Consider the following 18,017-nt stretch of genomic DNA (forward strand, 5'->3'; position numbering starts at 1 on the left):
TTGCGGCCTTGCGGCCCGCTCAGGCACCACTATTACACGTGATCCAGTAGTAGCCAGCTGCGCTAACCTGTTTGGAGCTTCGCCCAAAGCCAATGCGTAACTTGCTTGACCTGCAAGCCGGTCACTCAATCATTCTCATCTCACCTATTGCGCGACAGGGGGGTTTCACTTCTTTTCGCTCTTCCTCTGTCAGCCTCTTCACTCTTTCTCTCTGTCTCACCTTCGCCCCTCATGACCTAGGCCGTCATTTGGGGTGCTGTGCGCAACTATTCCCGACGGTGTCCGAAACGCGCGGTGACATCGCCTGACCGACGTAGCTTTGCCTACATCACCATTCACTCTGAGCAGAGATCACGTCGACTTTTTACGATTTATCTGCTTTTGAAACAACAGTTCGCAGCTTGATTGCTGCAAATATCTAACAGCAACCATGGCTACCGCAACAATTGAACTGCCGTTCATATCGGCTCATTACTCCATTGCCGAATCGACTCTTTCGACGCTCACCCAAGCTCCTACTGTCGAATTAGTCAACCAACTTCTGGAGGCCATCTCCAAGAAGGCCCGCGAACACGATGAACTCAAAGCAGACAAGACCCGCTTGGAAGTGGAGCTTGACAATGCGGTCCGCAGCAGCGAAAGCAAGGTCAAGGTGCTGAAGAGCTCTATCGAGAAGGGCCATGCTGAGGTTGAGGAAACAAGGAAGAAGCTTCATGAGTCAGGTTAGATGGAATGCCATTGTATTTGACTGATTTTCCTCGCTAACACATTACAGAAAATGCTCGATCGTCCCTAGAATCCGAGATCGCCTCGCTCAAGTCGTCCTCAACAACCAATGAATCCGAAGTGAGCACACTGAAATCCCGCATCTCCTCTCTGGAAGCGTCGAATCGTGATACCATGGCTCTGCTCGAATCGAAGACGACAGCGTACGACAAGCTCGCCGAAGAGCTGTCAGCCCAACACAAGAAGACTGTCGAATTGAGACGCGAACTATCTACCGCCGAACAAAACCTTCAAGCCGCCAACTCTGCATCTGCTAGCGCCAAGTTCCGCGAGCAAAGTCTCCAGCAAGACCTCGAGTTGACCAAGAAGAGTAATGAATGGTTAGACACTGAGCTGAAGACCAAGTCTGCAGAGTACCTGAAGTTCCGCAAGGAGAAGAGCGCCCGCATCTCAGAGCTGCAGCGAGCGAATGAAGAAGCTAGCGCCACCGTTGACTCCTTGAGGCGCAGTGAGAATGCTCTCAAGAGTCGCCTGGATGAGGTCGAACAGCGTTACGAAGAGTCCCTTTCGAGCATCCAGCAGCTGAAAGAAGAGGCGATACAAGCGAGCGAGTCGTTCCGAATCGAATTGGATAGTGCCAATAGGCTGGCTGAATTGCAACGCAACTCTTCCGAAACCGCCAAGCAGCGGGTGCAGGAACTCCAGGTCGCCCTGGAAAAGGCCAAGGACGATGCGGCCGAAGAGATCTCCCGCCTTCGTGTTGAGATCGAGACTGAACATTCTGACAAGGAGGCCGCTGAACGCCGCATTGCAGAGCTGGAGCAGACCGTGAGCCAACTCGAATCGGACGGCCAGGCTAGAAGGAGATCCATGAGCCCGGCTCTCAATGGAGGTATGCCCACTACGCCTATCCGCTCAGGTACACCGGTTGGAACCTTCTCCCCGAGAGCTTCGAGAACCAAGGGTGGACTTACGATCACACAACTTTACACCGAATACGACAAAATGCGGTCATTGCTGGCCGCCGAACAAAGATCCAACCAAGAGCTCCGGTCGACGCTGGATGAAATGGTTCAGGATCTCGAGGCCAGTAAGCCCGAAATTGATGAATTGCGAGCCGACCACGCCAGACTGGAGAACGCCGTTATGGAAATGTCCAGCATCCTTGAAACCTCTGGAAAGGAGAGGGATGATGCGACAAAGGAGGCACGTAAATGGCAAGGACAGGTGGAGGGACTCGCGCGTGAGGGCGACATTCTACGACAGCAGCTTAGGGACTTGAGCTCGCAAGTGAAGGTCCTCGTGATGGAGAACGCGATTCTCAAGGAAGGAGAGGAGAGTTACGATCGGGAAGAGCTCGAGAAGATTGCTCGACAGGAGATTGATGACTCGTCTGCAGATCTTAACCCAACGGGACGCTTTATCAGTCGCAACCTGACGACTTTCAAGGATCTCCATGAGCTACAGGAACAGAATGTTACTCTTCGCCGCATGCTGAGAGAGTTGGGCGATAAGATGGAGGGTGCGGAGGCTCGCGAGCAGGATGTTATTCGTCAACAAGAGCAAGAAGAGTTGAAGGAACTCAGAATTCGTGTGCAGACTTATCGCGACGAAATTTCCAACCTTGTTGCTCAGACAAAGAGCTATGTGAAGGAGAGAGATACTTTCCGAAGCATGCTGACACGTCGCCGTCAGACCGTTGGCGATGCTTCTGTCTTCTCTCAGTCTCTTCCACTCGGGGCAGTTCCTCCTGGAGCAGCCGATGAACAGGCTAAGGACATTCCCGACTATGCCGAACTACTACGCAAGGTTCAAGCCCACTTTGACAATTTCCGCGAGGAGTCTGCTACCGATCACGCCGCTCTGAAACAACAGGTCAATGAGCTTTCGCGAAAGAACAGCGAGTTGATGAGCGAGATCAGCCGTTCCAGTAGTCAGCTTGGCGCCGCTACCCAAAGAGCCGAGCTTCTTCAGAGCAACTTCAACATGCTGAAGAGCGAAAATGCTGAGCTGCAGAAGCGCTACGCCAGTCTGTTGGAGAACGCCAATAGGCAAGACCTTAGGACCCAGCAAGCTGCCGAAGACCTTGTTGAAACTAAGGGGCTGGTAGAAAGCCTTCAGCGCGAGAACGCGAACCTCAAGGCAGAAAAGGACCTGTGGAAGAGGATCGAAAAGCGACTGATTGAAGACAACGAAACTCTGAGAAACGAGAGAAGTCGCCTGGATAATCTGAATGCCAACCTTCAAAATATCCTGAACGAGCGTGAACATACAGACTCTGAGAGCCGCCGCAGGCTACAGCAAAGCGTTGAATCCTTGGAGTCCGAACTGCAGTCTACCAAACGCAAACTCAGCGATGAGATTGAGGAGTCAAAGAAGGCGACCTTGCGCAGAGAGTACGAGCACGAACAGAGTCAGAAGCGAATTGATGACTTGGTGACGAGCTTGGGCTCCGTCCGGGAAGAATTGATCGCTACCAAGACAACCAGAGATCACTTGCAGTCGAGAGTGGATGAACTAACCGTCGAGCTTCGCAGTGCCGAAGAGCGACTCCAAGTCATACAATCTAGACCGAGCGTTTCTGCTGCCGCTACTGCTGCCCCCGCCACAGCGCCCGAGACCGAGGAAGGTCAAGAGTCTGGCTTGACCCGTGAGCAAGAACTTAGCATTGAGGTCTCTGAACTCAAACGTGACCTGGACTTGGCCAAGAATGAGCTTCAGCATGCTGAAGAGCGAGTTGAGGACTACAAGGCCATCAGCCAGCAGAGCGAGGAACGCCTACAGTCTGTGACTGAGACACATGAAGAGTATCGGGAGGAGACAGAGCGTCTGATCGAGGAGAAGGACAAGAAGATCCAGGATCTCGAAAAGCGCATTGAGGAGATTTCTTCCGAGTTGTCTACAACGAACAACGAACTCACCAAGCTGCGTGATGAGCAAGGAGAGGCTGGCCGCCGTTTGGAGGAGCAGAAGGCAGTCTTGGAATCTGAAATTGCTAGGCTGAAGGATGAGAATGAGCGTCATAACTCTGCCTTCCAGTACCACAAGGAAGATCTCCGCGCGCAGACTGAAATTGCGCAGCATGCCCAACAGAACTACGAGAGTGAATTGGTCAAGCACGCTGAGGCAGCCAAGAACTTGCAGATAGTGCGCTCTGAAGCTAATCAGCTGAAGCTGGAAGTGGTTGAGCTACGGACCCAAGCTGAGACTTTCAAAAAGGACCTTTCTCAGAAGGAGGAAAGCTGGAACGAGCTCAAGGAGAGGTACGAGGGTGAAATAACCGACTTGCAGAAGCGCCGGGAAGAGGTTCTCCATCAAAACTCTCTGCTACACTCGCAGCTGGAGAATATCACGAACCAAATCTCAGCCTTGCAACGTGACCGCGCGAACATGACCGAATCCGATGACGACAATGCTGAAAATTCACCACCCAACCTTGAAGGCCTTCAGGAAGTGATCAAATTCCTGCGCAGGGAGAAAGAGATTGTTGACGTGCAGTATCATCTATCGACACAAGAGAGCAAGCGTCTCCGTCAGCAACTTGAGTACACGCAGTCTCAGCTCGATGAGGCACGTCTCAAGCTAGAGCAACAGCGTCGCGCTGCTGCTGATAGCGACCACACCGCTCTAAGCCACAACAAACTTATGGATACCTTGAACGAGTTGAATCTGTTCCGCGAGAGCAGTGTCACGTTGCGCAATCAGGTCAAGCAGGCAGAGTCATCACTTGCGGAGAAATCTGCACGCATTGAGGAATTGGTGCAGCAGATTGAGCCTTTGGAAACAAAGGTTAGGGAATTGGAGAATGTGGTGGAGACGAAGGACGGGGAATTGAAGCTGCTGCAAGCTGATCGTGATCGCTGGCAGCAACGTACTCAAAACATTCTGCAGAAGTATGACCGCGTTGACCCTGCTGAAATGGAAGGACTCAAGGAGAAGCTTGCAACTTTGGAAAAGGAGCGTGATGAGGCCATTCAAGCTCGTGACACTCTGCAAACTGAGGCCGCTGCCTTCCCTGAGCAGCTCAAACATGCCGAGGATAGAGTCCAAGAGTTGCGCAGCAAGCTTACGGAGCAATTCAAGGCTCGGTCTAAGGAACTCACCGGTCGTATCAACGCTAAGCAGGCGGAACTGAATACGGTCGCACAGGAGAAGGAGGTGATCCAGGAGGAACTGGCCAAGACAAAACAAGAATTAGAGGAACTCAAGACGAAGATGGCGGAGAAGCCGGATGCTCCTGCACCAGTACCCGAAGCGACGACTGAAGTCAACTCGACCCCCGCCTCGCAATTCCCTGCTCCGACAACGCAAGTGGCTGTTGCCACTGACGACGAACGGGTGAAGGCTTTGGAAGAGAAGGTACAACGTCTCGAGGCAGCACTTGCTGAGAAAGATGCTGTATTGGCTGCCAAGGATACCGAGCACGAGAGAAAGGTCAAGGAACGCATCGACAAGATGAAGGAGGTGTTGAATAGCAAGTTGGCAGAGACTCGGGCGGCCCATCGCCAGGAGGTGGAGCGACTCAAGGCTAGCCTGCAGGCAAGTCCACAAGCTCCTGCGACCCCTGGCCAGCCACAGGCAGAAGCAGCTCCTGCAACCCCCGCGGCATCTGCTACTCCTGCGATGGAAGGGGGACTTCCGGAGTTGACGGATGCCCAAGCAAGGGACCTTGTTGCGAAGAATGAAACCATCAAGATGATCATTCGGAACAACATTCGTGCGCAGGTGAGCAAACAAATGGAAGCTGAAAAGCGAGGCTCCCAGCAGAATTCGGAGGCTGCGGCTGCCCTACAGCAGAAGTTTGACGAAGAGAAGGAGGCCTTGAAGAAGGCCCACGAGGAAAGTGTGGAGGAGAAGATCAAGGCTGCTGTGGAGCTGTCGGACAAAAAGTCCCTTGCCAAGCTCAGTATGCTTGATTCTCGGTGCAGGAACTCGCAGGCCAAGCTCGACGTGGTGCAGAAAGCGGCCACGGAGACCCCTCAGAAACCTGTTGTCGAGGTTTGGGAGATAGCTAAGGTGACCAGAGCACCCCCGGCTGCTCAAGCGCAAGCCAAACCCGCACAGGCTGCAGCATCCCCAGCACCAGCACCGTCGCCTGCCACAGTAGCAGCACAACCGGCGCGTGCAGCCCCTTCACCATCCCCGGCGACGCCTGCAGCAAAACCTGCGCCTGCCCCTGCACCGACACCTGCACCGACACCTGCACCTGCCACCCAGCAGGGCACACAGGCACCTGCTGCAGAAGCAACAGCTGCCCAGCCATCAGCTCAGGCTCCGACACAATCGGAAGCACCCTCGCAGACGGAAGCACCGCAGACACAAGTAGCCAATGAAACTGCTCCTGAGCAGGGTGCGGCCGGCGCAGCCCCCAATCCGTTCGGACAAAGTCAGAACAAACAGCCAGCGTCGCTTCCCAACAAACCTCCAGCTGGTGCTGCCTCAGGCAACGTCTTAAGAGCTCTCCAGTCCGGGCTTCCAGTTGCGCGCGGTGGTCGAACCGGTGGGCGTGGCGGCGGTCAGCAGAATCCTTTCGGTCAACAAGGCCAACAGGGCCAGGGTCAGGCCCAGCAGCAAGGTCAGGGTCAAGGCCAGCCTAGCCAGCGCGGCTCGGGTCTGCCTCGCGGCCGTGGAGGGCGTGGAGGCCAAGGCCGGGGTGGCAATCAGAACGTGCAGACAGCCAATCTCGGCCAGTCGCAGCAGGGCCCGGCCAGTCCTGGCGGTGGTCGTGGCGGCGCGCTTAGTGCGAGCGCGCGTCAGTTTGTTCCTCAAGGCAACAAGCGCGCTCGGGATGATGGCGGCGGAGACGGCGGAGATGGAGCAGCTGGCAAGAGAATGCGTGGTGGCGGTGGTGGTCAACCTCGGGGCTCTTAGATGACTGCGATTATCGATTGTGATTGTTACATTTTGACTTTTCATTCCTTTTCTCTATACATGCATGTATTTTATGTCTCCATTCTTCGGCTTATAGGGTGACCGAAGTAAACCTACGAATGCTGTAATCCTTAGCGGGATGAGAATCATACTTTTCTTTTGTCTATCCGACTGGATGTATTGTGGAGGTGTTGAACTTCCGAGAGCCCATACTGGATGCTTAGGTGTCATTAAGAGTCAACAAGTATTGGATCGAGTAGGCGAAATCCCCCAATCTATCCGGGTATAACCAACAGTAAAAGAAAACAACCATGCATCTCGCTAGAAAAACTACACCGTCCATGAATCAATCCCAAGCCCCCCGCCCTCATCTCCTTCTAGCTAAGACTCTTGCAGTATCATCTCACCCCCTCCTCCGATTCTGCGCGACCAACAACCTCCCCACCGCCTCCCGCTCCAAATCCAGCACCATCAACCGCGCATCCTCCAACGTCCTGGCCTCCAACGGCGCGTCCCCGGGCCTCTCCCCCCCACCATCAACCTTCTGATTCTGCGATAGAGAAGAATGATGCAACGCCCCCCAAACCACCCCGCGCGTCTCCCTCCGCCTCCGCCGCTGCCCACCCCCACCCCCACCGCCCCAAACAACCACCCACTCGCCCACCCCGGTCCCCGCCGCCACCTCACAGCCCGCACACACCCTCGCATGCGCCCCCACATCCACCCGCCGATTAATCACGGCCAGCGCATCGATCACCACGCCGGAATGGATATGCGCCCCGGGGGCGATGGACACCGCGGGGCCGATGGTCACGCGCGAGGAGATGCGGATGGGGAGGGCGGCTGCTGCTGCTGCTGCTGCTGCTGCTGCCGCCGTGCTTTCACTGGTTGTGGTTGTGGCTGTGGTGGAGGGGCCAGGTCTTGAGTTTCCGGGAAACGGGGCAGGCGTGCCGATGACGGTCTTCTCGCTGATGATGCAGTTGTTGCTGATGAGGATGGGGCCCTCGTGCGAGTAGAGGCGGGCGCGCGGGTGGATGATGGTGTGGGCGCCGATGGAGATCGGGTGCGTGCCTTGGAAGATTGTGGTGTCGGAGATTTGGGCGCTGGGGTGGATGGCTAGTGGGGGCCGGGTGGGGGTGGTTGATGCTGGGTTGGAGGGGCGGTGGTGGTGGGATTGTTGTTGTTGTTGTTGTTGCTGGTGTGGTTGGTTTTGGTGGTGAGGTTGAGATTGAGGGGGTGGTGGTTTGAGGTGGGTTGGTGGTTGTGGGCGGGAGTCCATTCTTGTTGTGTCTTGTTGGTTTGTGGAAGTTTGTCGATGGTCGTCAATGGGTGAGAGGTGGTGTGTGGTTAGTAGTGAGGTGGTGTTGGTTCGTTGGGTGGTTGTTGGGTGAGAGGAGGAATCGTCGGACTGTGTAGGTATGCGTTTGTTGTTGTGGTGAAGCTGAAGCTAAGCTGCGACTGGTGAAAAGATAAGATTGCGGAGATTCGGAGTGGGTTCCGATATGCGGCCGGCTTGCTGGCCTGCCCGCACTTGAGGGGTCTCCTCCGTAGATGGTCCATTCCAAGTGTACATAGTATGTACAGCACACAAATTCCCAAAGGTACAACTTGTCTATACAACCATTTGATGTAATCATATCCAATCTCAAACCGGGTATCTATCTAAAACACGTAGCCCATCTAACCCATCCATCCATCTAACACCTCATCTCATCTCATCTCATCTCATCTCATCTCATCTCATCTACTCATCCTCCCCCTCTTCAACCTCCTTCTTAATCCCATTCCTCCTCCGCCACGCCCACACCCCCCGATCCACCTCCGCTTTCGTCACCCCATCCCTGACCAAACAGAACGTAACGCCCAACTCCGTCTCCACATTCCGATTCCGCGCCTCATCGTCGAAGAACAGCATCTCCTCGTACGCGACCCCGCTCGCCTGCTGGATCTTGGCGAAGTGCTGCGTCTTGGTGGCCGGGAAGATCTGGAGGTGGTCGAAGTAGTCGAGGGCGCGCACGGTCTTGGTGCGGTGCGCGGCGGGGTTGTCGCTGAAGGTGGGGATGATGTGCAGCGCCTTCAGCATGTCGCGCGCCAGGTCCGGCGCGTGCGTGCGCGAGGCCACGGCCAGCGGGATGTTCTTGGTCTTGCAGCTGTGGATGATGGAGGGGACGGCCGGGTAGAAGGTGAAGGATTCGTTCCATCTGATCAGAGGGGTTTAGTTTAGGGGGTTGCTTGGGGTCTGGAATGCGCTTGGGTAGAGGGGGAGCGGGAGCGGGGGGGCAAGGCGAGAGAGCTTACTTGTCTGTGCAGCGCGAGTTGTTGTCGCGGGGTTTGATCGGGGCGCTGACGTGTGTGTCGACCCAGAAGGGCCACAGGGTGTAGTCCAGGTCGAAGGCGATCAGTTTGGGGAGAGGGAGCCCGTCGCTGAAGGTTTCGGGGGCGACCGAGGAGGTGTCTTCCACCGGTTGCGTGTTGGTTCGTCGCGTGCGCATCTTGTTTGGTGATCTGGACTTTGCAAAGTGGAATGAATTTGCGAAAGAGTTAGGGGATGGGAATTTGGCTGGGTTGAGGGTCGAACAGGTCTAATAAATGCTGCCGAGATCTATGAATATGGCAAATTGAGTCTTATTTTTTTTTCGTTTATTCACAAGTAACAGTAAACCCCCAGCGAAATGACGTTGGAGAAGCTGGTGGAAATCGGAGTAAGATCACGTGGGGCGATAAGACTGATAAGCGGGCAGAACGAAGGGCACTCTTTTGGTATCAGCAATCAAGGGCTGTTTCCTGTTTTGTTTTTTTTTTGGTATTTGTACTTAAAAGTAAAGGTTAAGGTAAGCCTACTGAAATGAACTATGGACATCGAAATCAGCAGTGGAAAAACACATCTCAGGTCGGAATGCCTCCAGTCAGCACCAAATCACCACCCAGCATGTCCGGCCAGCAAACACTTTCCCGAGTAAATCTAGCACACCAGATACAATTCATTCAACCACACGCGTTCTTCGAACTTTCCCGAAAGGCAATCGTCCCCGATTTCATATCTGCGAATTCGTTTCATCAAGCTTGCTTGTTGTCTTCTCGACACATCTTCCATTTGGGGAACTAGATCGTTGCGGATGCAAACCACTTCACTCGCCCACGTGATGTTTAGGGCTTTTCCAATTCACAAGGGACTGTAGGTGAAGCAGCCCACGGATTCTAGGAATTTCCAGAGTTGCTGGTGAAGTTCCGTGCCCTTGATCTGCACGCCATAAGCAACGACGTCCCAGTCACTTGCGTAGTGCATGATGCGAGTTTGTTGCTCGAGGTCCAGGGTCCCATCGGCCCCGACTGCTTCAGCGATGATCCGACGCCAGATATTAAAAGGAAGATCATAGCGCCATTCCTGCTTGCCAGAGTCGCGGATATTGCGCCTTCGGGTGGCAGTCGCCGCGGGCTGAGAGGGTAGAGGGGCCCTTCTGGTCTGGTTGGTGTCAGAAAGGTCCCCAGACGGGATACGCAGGGCTAGAGGAGGTCCCGGGGCTGCCGACGGCAGATTGGGAAACTGGGAGTCGAAACTAATGGCACTCGGATGGAAGGGGCCCGAACTTGCAGAGCGGGAGTGTTGGCCGGTTGCGTTCACTGCGGAAGTCTCCGAGATACTCGGATTGTTACGTCGGACTGGGAGAAAACTGGTCAGCGGCGCCGAAGTCACCGGCTGAGCGATGCGTATGTGAAACGGCGCAGCGTTCTCAACGTGGTAGTAGGTGGGCTCGCCAGAGGAGCTATCATCGCTGTCCGGGTCCATTGGGAACGAAACTACCGGGCCTTCGGTAGGTCGAGGGATCGGCATCCGCTCTAGGATGTCGTTGTCTTCGCATTCTATGGGACGGTCTCGGTCTTCTAGAAGCAGAGCTCGCGCAACAAGCATCATTCTCAGAGCGGTGCTCCAGATTGTGCTGCTGTGCACACCGTCAGCCCTGATAACTTCGAGGCGTACGCGTTTGCACACTCGAGTGAATTCGGTTCGCAATTTGCTTTGGAGCTTCTGCTGGGTAGCACTATCGAGGTCTTGGCTCGTCTCGCTGGAGGTGTCGCTGGCCTCTGCGAAGTTGTTGTCATCACTCTGATCTGCTGTCTCGAGTTCAGTTTCAACTTTGGATTCTCGGAGCTGCTGAAGAGCCTCGGCCACCTCAATCATTCTGAGCACATGAGGGGCCAGTTTATCGTTCGGTCGCCAGATGATGCTTTTGCACGACGCCGCACTCTCAGGCAGCACCACGGCCTTGCCAACTACCGGAAGAAAGCCCAACAGCGACTCGGGGGCACGCTGGAGGTCGAGCATGGGAATCAGCTGAATGGCACTATGACTCGTCATCGAGACATCTGTGAGGATCAAGTATGGGATCGAACGAAGGCCACGCGTGCAGGCATATTTCTTCAATTCGGCGTACGTATGAGCTAAAGACAAAAGAAAAAGCATATCAGCTCATCGTCCTAGCCTTACATGGTTGGAAGGGGAACCTTAACTTACCGTTCTTCTGCTCTGGCTTGGGCAGAGACGGGGACTTCTTCTTCCGCGCGGTGCTTTCGTTCTCCTTACCGGCTATGACCTTCAATCGCGCCATACCCTCAGTCATGGATTCCGGAGTCGATGAGTGTTCCTCATCCTCAGAGTCCAACGCAAGCACTTCATGCGCATCGCCCTCGAGGAAATCCAGGTCCGACTTCATGTAAATGCGCGCCAGGTGTTCGATCCCCGCACGCCCGAGGGCATTACCACCCAGGTCCAGCTTGCGCAGCACAAAGCACTTCTGGAACGAGTTGAGAAAATTCGCCCACTTCCGGACGGCGTCGGGGGTCGTGATCTGGATGTCGTTAGTGGACAGATCCAGCTCGCGCAGATCACCCGCGCTCCGCTTGACCACCTCCGTCAGCATCGGCAGCGAGTCCACGGTCAGCCGGTTGCCGGACAGATGCAGCTCGGTGACTTTCGCCAGCCCCATGGGGTGCTCCTGGTCCCGGAACTCGAGGCAGTCCACGAGATCCCCGATGAACTGGGCCAGGCCCTCGTCGGTCAGCACCTTGCCGGTCACGTCGATCTCGACGAAGGGGTCTCGTGCGGCGGATTTGGAACCTGCACCGGGTGGGAAACGTTTTTTCTGTGTTCCCAGATTAGAAACTTAGGTTCAGGGAATGTCGTTCTGCAGAGACGTTGGGTGATTCTGTTGCCATGGGGGTGGGTTCAGTCAAACTTACCAGGTCTTTGGACACGGCTTGGCCGGCCTTGAGACCGCTGATGCGTCTCTGGTATGTCTGTCATTAGCCAGCCTGTTTCCTTAGGGCAGTGCTTGATATATCGTCCATGAGTATGCAAGAGGGGGTTCTCTCACCGCGAGATAATTCAGCTTCCCCATCTTGGGGGCCCGGATCTCACAAATGAATCTGGCGGGGTGGGCCGCAGTCAGCACATGTTCACTCTCATGATGATTGGTATTAACTGGAAGACGTGAAGCCACAGAAAGGATGTCGGGCAAGTTGAGAGGGGCACAAGCTGGTTCAGTGTCATGCTTTCCATCATCGATGGCATTGCAGGACACGGTTGCGCTCGCGTGCAGGGCGTGATGCCTGTTCCAAAGCAGGCAGGCCATGGGAGATGAAAAGCGAACTTCATCAAAAACACAAGGAGAGGGCATTTTCAAACACCTGAACAGTTATACAGTGGAGTTTGTTTCTTGTGGGGTTCTTCCTGACGTGTTGGGCAACTGATCGCGTGTATGGAGGTGGGGGATGAGAACGGTAGATGGTGGGAGGTTCAGAGATCGATGGAGATATGATATCCACACCAACACAGCCATCAAACATGAACATGCAGCTGAACGGAAACCTGAATATCAACAGCTTGGTGGATCACATACCTTTCTTAATAACTGTGTTCAAAACGCCTGTCCACAAGTGTTGATGTGGACAGAAAGAACAGAGACAGGAGAGATGAAGATGGTGTTGATGGAACAAGAAGGCAGAGAACAACAAGAATCCTCACATCACAACCCATCTTTATATGGGATCATTTCGGCAACTAGATGTTTCTTTTCCTCCTGCTTCTCTTTTTCATAACATTCACTGTGAGAGTCTCAAAGAGATACACCGATGACGCCACAGGAACCCTGTGTTCCACCGAAGGGATTGAAACATTTGAAAACGAAAGAGCATGCTGCTTTGGAGAGTGAGAGAAAATAGTGAACCTCCTTCAGCTTCTTTATGATATCAAAGCTGGACTCCGTTCTCCCCCTCAGCGTTGAACACCCATCCTCCGCTATATTAAAGCTACTTATTATTGGGTACAACAAACAAGCAGAGCCACACATTATCATGCAGCAAGCCAGAGACCCCCTCTCATCCTTTCAAAACAGATTGATGATATCTTTGAACTCCTCCAGCAGTGCAGGTTCAATGTCCTCCCAGCCTTTCGGCACAACAACCTGTTCGGCAGATGCAACTCCCTGAAGCTCTTCCGGCGGACTATTCTCCTTGTTGCATTCCTCTTCCACGAGCTGTCCATTTGACTTGATCCTTTTCATGTTATCGTCGTTTGATGAAGACAACTTTCGTTTCTTTCCGCGAGTTGCAATGAAAGGAGGCTCTTCCCCACTGCAAACTACTGTTAGCCAGTGCTTATCTCCTAGATGCCTGCTACCCTACCTTTGTTTAGGTTGGCCATTGGATCGACTGTCAACACGATCTGCAGACGATGGGGTGTTCTGAACCTTAGTCTTCTCCGTGGAAGAAGGAATCTCAAGCGGTGACTGAACAGCAAGCCACACATCATCATCTGACCAATTGTCCTCTAGGTCTAATGTGTCCGCGTCCATCTCGACTTTCTTGCAAGGCCCACCATTGTCGGTCTGCGCATTTGTCTGATCCCCAAGCAACAGAGCGGCAGGTGAAGGGAAATCGCTGAAGGTATCATCGCTAGGCTCTCGTGAAGGTTTGCTTTCGTGAAACCCAGGAGACACACCATCGTTGGGTCCTCCGCTGGACCAAGGCTCCGCTGGTTCATTCTCCGAAGCATGATCCGGACCTTTCTGCAACTCACGATTCATAGAGGCGGAAGACTCTTTAGTCAAGTTCAAACCATACAGCTCAGCGCCAGCCGTATCGCCATCTTTCCTGGTCATTGATACTGGCAGGGTTGTTTGGTTGAGCCCCATCGGCTTTTCGGCCCCCAGGCTTGGCTGTTTTTTACTCGCCTTTGGGGGCTTGTCAAGTCCATCTCGACAACAGAAGTGCTTACACCTACTCTGATCAGTAGCTTATCTTGAAGAACCACCATAGCTCCTTACACAGTCTTATCCTTGCAGCGGTGGTTGCATGCCCATCTGCCGTTCTCCATTGGTGTTGGTTCCTCAACGTCGCTGGTCTTGGCCTTGCCGTCAAAGCCCTTGCTTTCGCCAGAGCCATTCTTCTGTCTTTTGTTTCCTGAAGGCGCTGGAAGTGTGCCCAAGGACCAACTCTCGTCCTCTATTGTAAAGAACAGGTTAGTGGTCTTTCATGGATCCTGTAGGACCCCGAACGTACCTTCCTGCAGGAATCTGTCGAACAATGACTCGTCGCTATCCAGAGTGATAACACTTTGTGAAGTGGGTCGCTTGCTCTGGGAATCATCATTGCTATCACAGCTTGAGATATTGATAGGGGGCTTCGCCGCAGCAGCCTCGGGCCTTGTGTTCGGACGAGAAAAGAAGAGTGTCGGTGGAAGCTCGGGCTTCAGAACCGCGGATCTCAATGTCCCAGCTAGCCAGCGTCAGCGACAAACAAGGAGTCTAAGGGACATGCATGCCCTCACCAATATCGTCACACGAAACACTGCATGACACGAACTGGTCCTTGTCCGTTAATTCCGCACTGAGCAAAATCTCCTGGCCGTTTGACACCTTGTTCGCACTATGGCACATTAGCTTGAATGACTGTCATGACGAGAGCGACTCCAGCTTACCTGATGCGTCGAAACTCCAGGAGACGACCGTCTGATACCTCAGCCAAGAAGCAAACATACACGGGACGTTTCAGATAGAAGGAAGGGCACTTGTCGTTCATGAATGCGATCTCTGCCTTAAGGCGAATTCTCACTGGGCCTGCCGGTTTGACTTCCTACTTGGCTCTTAGTGACTGTTTTGGGGGAAGTATGCGTTGCTGTTTCAGCGTACCTTGCCGGCCATTTTGATGGCTACTCGGAGCCTAGGGAAAGTCGCAACCCGCTCCAGCAGCTTCGCGCCAAAGGGAGGATTCTTGCTCAAGATCATATCAATGCGGTGCGGCTCGCACTGCCCCAGCGCCTCAATACTTGTGATATTAGCTGCGGCCAGCTTTCTGACCGTCACGATCCCAACCTGCTCAAGCTGCCTCATTTGTAGCGGAGAGTTATCCCAGACCTTGGCTCCAAAACTCCGCGCCAGCTCCAGAGCATTTCGCAAGGTCACCGCGTCCTCAAGGGAGATCTGGCAGTCTATGATGCACCGAATCAGTCTATTTATGTGGCTGAAGACGAAACTCGTGTCCTGTTGAAAGACAAATCTGAATTTCTGGAACTGTTCGCCGTCCGGGAAGTCCACCGCACCCAGTTCGGATTGGACCAGAAGCGAGATTTTGTGGGCTGAAAGCGCTATGTCGACCTTTATGGGGAATCGTATCCCATTGGAGCGGTTTATCTCCTTGTAGAGAGACTTCTCTCCAGCTTTGAGACGAATGTCCAGGAATTCTTCCGCTTGAGCAACGACGGATAGCTTTGGATGTTTAGTCTCAGCGTCAACATGCATACCCGATCCCCTTTACTTACTATCTGTGACACAGTAGACTGGGGCTTCAACGCGAGCAGATTTTTCATTGTTTCGAACCGCACGTAATAGCGAGCCATCGCCTCTCCGAAACTGGTCGATTGAAGGCCATTGACTGTGACCAACCCATACTCTTGAAGGAGTTTGATGTCCTTCTCGCAGATCTGCCGAAGCATCTCGTCTTCTCCATCTCCATCTGCTCTTTCTTTCAGCTGGTAGTGTGCTGGATTTCTTCTGAGTCTCACGAACAGAAACGTTCCACCCAGCCATCTGATGGCGGAGTTAATGTCAGTCACATTACCTAGCCCGATCTCTGCGTTAAGGTGGTCAATCAAATTCAGATGCAGACAGCTCTCAAGGCTCCCAGATCCTGAGACAAGCTTCTCATAGTGAGACTCGCGTTCCTTTCTAGTCATGATCACCGCTGTGGCACTGTTGTCAAACTGTGGTCGTCCCGCACGGCCGAGCATCTGCATGATTTCCAGATCGGAATATTCCCCACAGCCACCCCCTTGCCAGCCCACGGTGCCTTTGATGACCACGAGATGGCACGGAAGATTGACTCCGACTGCAAGAGTTGACGTGCAGCATATAATGCTGATATGCCCTTGGAGGAACCCTGTTTCAACCGTGCGCCGGTCCTCGGAATCAAGGCCAGCATGGTGAAAGGCAACACCAGCAGTCAGTATACCTGCTCAAATACTCAGCATCACAGACTGTGGTTTCCTCTCTTCTGGGTCAGAACCTACCCTCCAGATCTGCATTATGGGCTCCCAAATGTCTGCTTGCTCCTTTCCATAGTCTGGCAGGAGGATTGGACATCGACCACAGTCGAGCAAGCTCTTTCGCCGTCGAGACGGCAGAGAGTCTGGTGCAGCAGAAAACGATTATGGGCTTCTTACAGGAATGCGTCTTGATCAGATCAGGAAGTCTACATCCATGATGTTAATTAAGGCTCAGGTAAAGCGATAGAAGTCGACTTGGCTTACTTGGTGTTGCACATCTTGTCAAAGGCGAAGTCATTGCCCTGTGATCGATAACCATAGACGAACTTTTGCAACTTGACGGGGCGGAAGCTCTCATCGAAGTGTTCTCTTTGCGCTGGCAAGTGCTGATTTGTCGCGTCGCGACCAAGCCAAGTCGCAATGTCCTCAGAGTTCGGCACCGTCGCACTCAGCGCAACAAACCGTACATTCGAACCATTAGTTTTCATACGGGATACGACGGCCTCGAGTGTTGCTCCTCGAGCTTCTTTGAGGATATGAACCTCGTCGATGAGGAACAGCTTGACCAGCTGCATCAGCCGTGCATGGTCTTTCCACTTCCGGGTCACGCTGTCCCACTTTTCGGGTGTGGTGATGATGATCTGGCTGTTCTGCACGCTCTTCAGCTGCGTGTGGTCGGTGTCACCGGTCAGCTCGGCACACTGCAGCCCCAAGGTAAGGAACTTCCCATTCCAGTCTCGGAACCTCTCCGAGCAGAGAGACTTTGTGGGCGCTTGATAGATCACCTTGAACCTTTCGTCCTTGGATGTACTCATCAATCGGCATATCGCCAGCTCCATGATCACGGTTTTCCCGCTCCCTGTTGGGGCTGAGAGGACGATGTTGTGGTCACTTCTGTAAACGGATTGGAAACTCTTGGATTGGATTGCGTTGAAGACCGGGAAAGGGAATATGGCGCGATATTTATCGGGAAGCTCATGCACCGATACAAGGACAATGCCCCGAACAGACGCAGGGAAACGAGGTGAACTTGTGGCTTGCCCTAGCTGTGAATGCCCCGACTGCCCCGAATCAGCAAGGGAAGGCGATGGTCGTTCAGAATTAGAGCTAGCATTATACAGGGGTTCAATATCCGTTCGGGTGTCACTGGGGTACCTGGGTATCGGGTTCGCGGTGCCCCGTTGGGCTTGCAGTCTGAGCAAGGGACTCGACGGAGATATTATCCCTACACCCGAGGAGCTGGATCCTGCATCTCGAGGTGACACCTGAAGCACGTCTGCCATATCATCAGATTGTTATTTCTGCATATCTCCGTATCTGTACACTGACCATGAGGATGTCGAGCTCTTCGAGGATGAACAACCGACTCGAAGCGACTCGGAGCTGAGTACCCATCACCGTCGGCATTCGGCTGAAGAAGACCTCGTGTCTGCGCATTTGACTGCGCCAGCAGCTCAAGATCTAATTGAATAACCATTGACGTTAGGCCCACGGAAAATATGATTGAAAGTACTTTCATGACCCACCAAATGCATCAAGCTCTTGAACAGTGTCAAATGGAGGCGTATGAAGATTCTCATAAAGATAACTCTCGGGTGTCTGTTGAGCCTGCCTGCTGAAATATGGTGAGACACGAGCGTCCTCCTCTAACGTACGATTAGCGTGGTGAGTGAACCGACTCGGTGTTCGCAGCAGTAGCTCTGCTCTGCGCTCGGGCAAGGTCCGCTGCCTCGGTGAGGGCCTAAAATGATACCGATCACGCCGCATGTTGCCTAGATATACGATATCTCTCACCATCAGTTGCTGTGAACGTATGAGATACCAATGGGAACAGAAGAGGCTATGCGGAAAGAGAGGAAGGATGGGTAGTCTCCCAAAGAGG

The 18,017-nt window shown here is 53.6% G+C and overlaps 5 protein-coding genes across 5 annotated transcripts; 1 reads left to right on the top strand and 4 right to left on the bottom strand.

Moving 5' to 3' along the window:
- Positions 1 to 132: 132 nt before the first annotated feature.
- On the top strand, positions 133 to 6,730 carry BO86DRAFT_356918 (putative filament-forming protein (Tpr/p270)). Its single transcript, XM_025669685.1, has 2 exons — positions 133 to 722; positions 776 to 6,730. Exons 1-2 carry the CDS (start codon positions 431 to 433, stop codon positions 6,595 to 6,597), a joined length of 6,114 nt encoding a protein of 2,037 aa, XP_025530331.1. The 5' UTR covers positions 133 to 430; the 3' UTR covers positions 6,598 to 6,730.
- Positions 6,731 to 7,027: 297 nt separating this feature from the next.
- BO86DRAFT_278130 (transferase hexapeptide domain protein) lies at positions 7,028 to 7,756 on the bottom strand (the record flags this gene model as incomplete). The annotated part of the gene is made up of 2 exons (XM_025667292.1): positions 7,028 to 7,475; positions 7,536 to 7,756. Coding segments are annotated over 2 exons (669 nt in total), but the record flags the coding sequence as incomplete, so codon positions are not given.
- A 423-nt stretch (positions 7,757 to 8,179) lies between these two features.
- On the bottom strand, positions 8,180 to 9,226 carry BO86DRAFT_333494 (Mg-dependent acid phosphatase). The gene is made up of 2 exons (XM_025668813.1): positions 8,896 to 9,226; positions 8,180 to 8,798 (listed from the first exon to the last, which is right to left on the bottom strand). Exons 1-2 carry the CDS (start codon positions 9,087 to 9,089, stop codon positions 8,342 to 8,344), a joined length of 651 nt encoding a protein of 216 aa, XP_025530333.1. The 5' UTR covers positions 9,090 to 9,226; the 3' UTR covers positions 8,180 to 8,341.
- Positions 9,227 to 9,694: 468 nt separating this feature from the next.
- On the bottom strand, positions 9,695 to 12,227 carry BO86DRAFT_407881 (uncharacterized protein; the record flags this gene model as incomplete). The annotated part of the gene is made up of 4 exons (XM_025674309.1): positions 9,695 to 11,037; positions 11,111 to 11,738; positions 11,836 to 11,883; positions 11,970 to 12,227. The coding sequence occupies 4 exons, from the start codon at positions 12,225 to 12,227 to the stop codon at positions 9,761 to 9,763; spliced, it is 2,211 nt and encodes a 736-aa protein (XP_025530334.1). The 3' UTR covers positions 9,695 to 9,760.
- Positions 12,228 to 12,863: 636 nt separating this feature from the next.
- On the bottom strand, positions 12,864 to 17,949 carry BO86DRAFT_333502 (putative DEAD/DEAH box DNA helicase (Mer3)). Its single transcript, XM_025668814.1, has 12 exons — positions 17,662 to 17,949; positions 17,465 to 17,596; positions 16,400 to 17,411; positions 16,160 to 16,341; positions 15,413 to 16,101; positions 14,784 to 15,359; positions 14,573 to 14,727; positions 14,423 to 14,520; positions 14,155 to 14,370; positions 13,920 to 14,097; positions 13,279 to 13,872; positions 12,864 to 13,227 (listed from the first exon to the last, which is right to left on the bottom strand). The coding sequence occupies exons 1-12, from the start codon at positions 17,930 to 17,932 to the stop codon at positions 12,981 to 12,983; spliced, it is 4,350 nt and encodes a 1,449-aa protein (XP_025530335.1). The 5' UTR covers positions 17,933 to 17,949; the 3' UTR covers positions 12,864 to 12,980.
- Between the last annotated feature and the right edge of the window lie 68 nt (positions 17,950 to 18,017).

The sequence above is a fragment of the Aspergillus japonicus genome (genome assembly GCF_003184785.1).
Source record: "Aspergillus japonicus CBS 114.51 unplaced genomic scaffold BO86scaffold_9, whole genome shotgun sequence".
Classification (NCBI taxonomy): Eukaryota; Fungi; Ascomycota; class Eurotiomycetes; order Eurotiales; family Aspergillaceae; genus Aspergillus; species Aspergillus japonicus.

Excerpts from the sequence above, each read along its gene's own strand:
- BO86DRAFT_356918 (XM_025669685.1), top strand. The coding sequence starts at position 431 with ATGGCTACCGCAACAATTGAACTGCCGTTCATATCGGCTCATTACTCC. Across the intron at positions 723-775 it reads GAAGAAGCTTCATGAGTCAG|AAAATGCTCGATCGTCCCTA; the intron begins GTTAGATGGAAT and ends AACACATTACAG.
- BO86DRAFT_333494 (XM_025668813.1), bottom strand. The coding sequence starts at position 9,089 with ATGCGCACGCGACGAACCAACACGCAACCGGTGGAAGACACCTCCTCG. Across the intron at positions 8,799-8,895 it reads AACTCGCGCTGCACAGACAA|ATGGAACGAATCCTTCACCT; the intron begins GTAAGCTCTCTC and ends CCCTCTGATCAG.
- BO86DRAFT_333502 (XM_025668814.1), bottom strand. The coding sequence starts at position 17,932 with ATGGTGAGAGATATCGTATATCTAGGCAACATGCGGCGTGATCGGTAT. Across the intron at positions 17,412-17,464 it reads AAGAGCTCGACATCCTCATG|ACGTGCTTCAGGTGTCACCT; the intron begins GTCAGTGTACAG and ends ATGATATGGCAG. Across the intron at positions 14,098-14,154 it reads CGACAGATTCCTGCAGGAAG|AGGACGAGAGTTGGTCCTTG; the intron begins GTACGTTCGGGG and ends TCTTTACAATAG.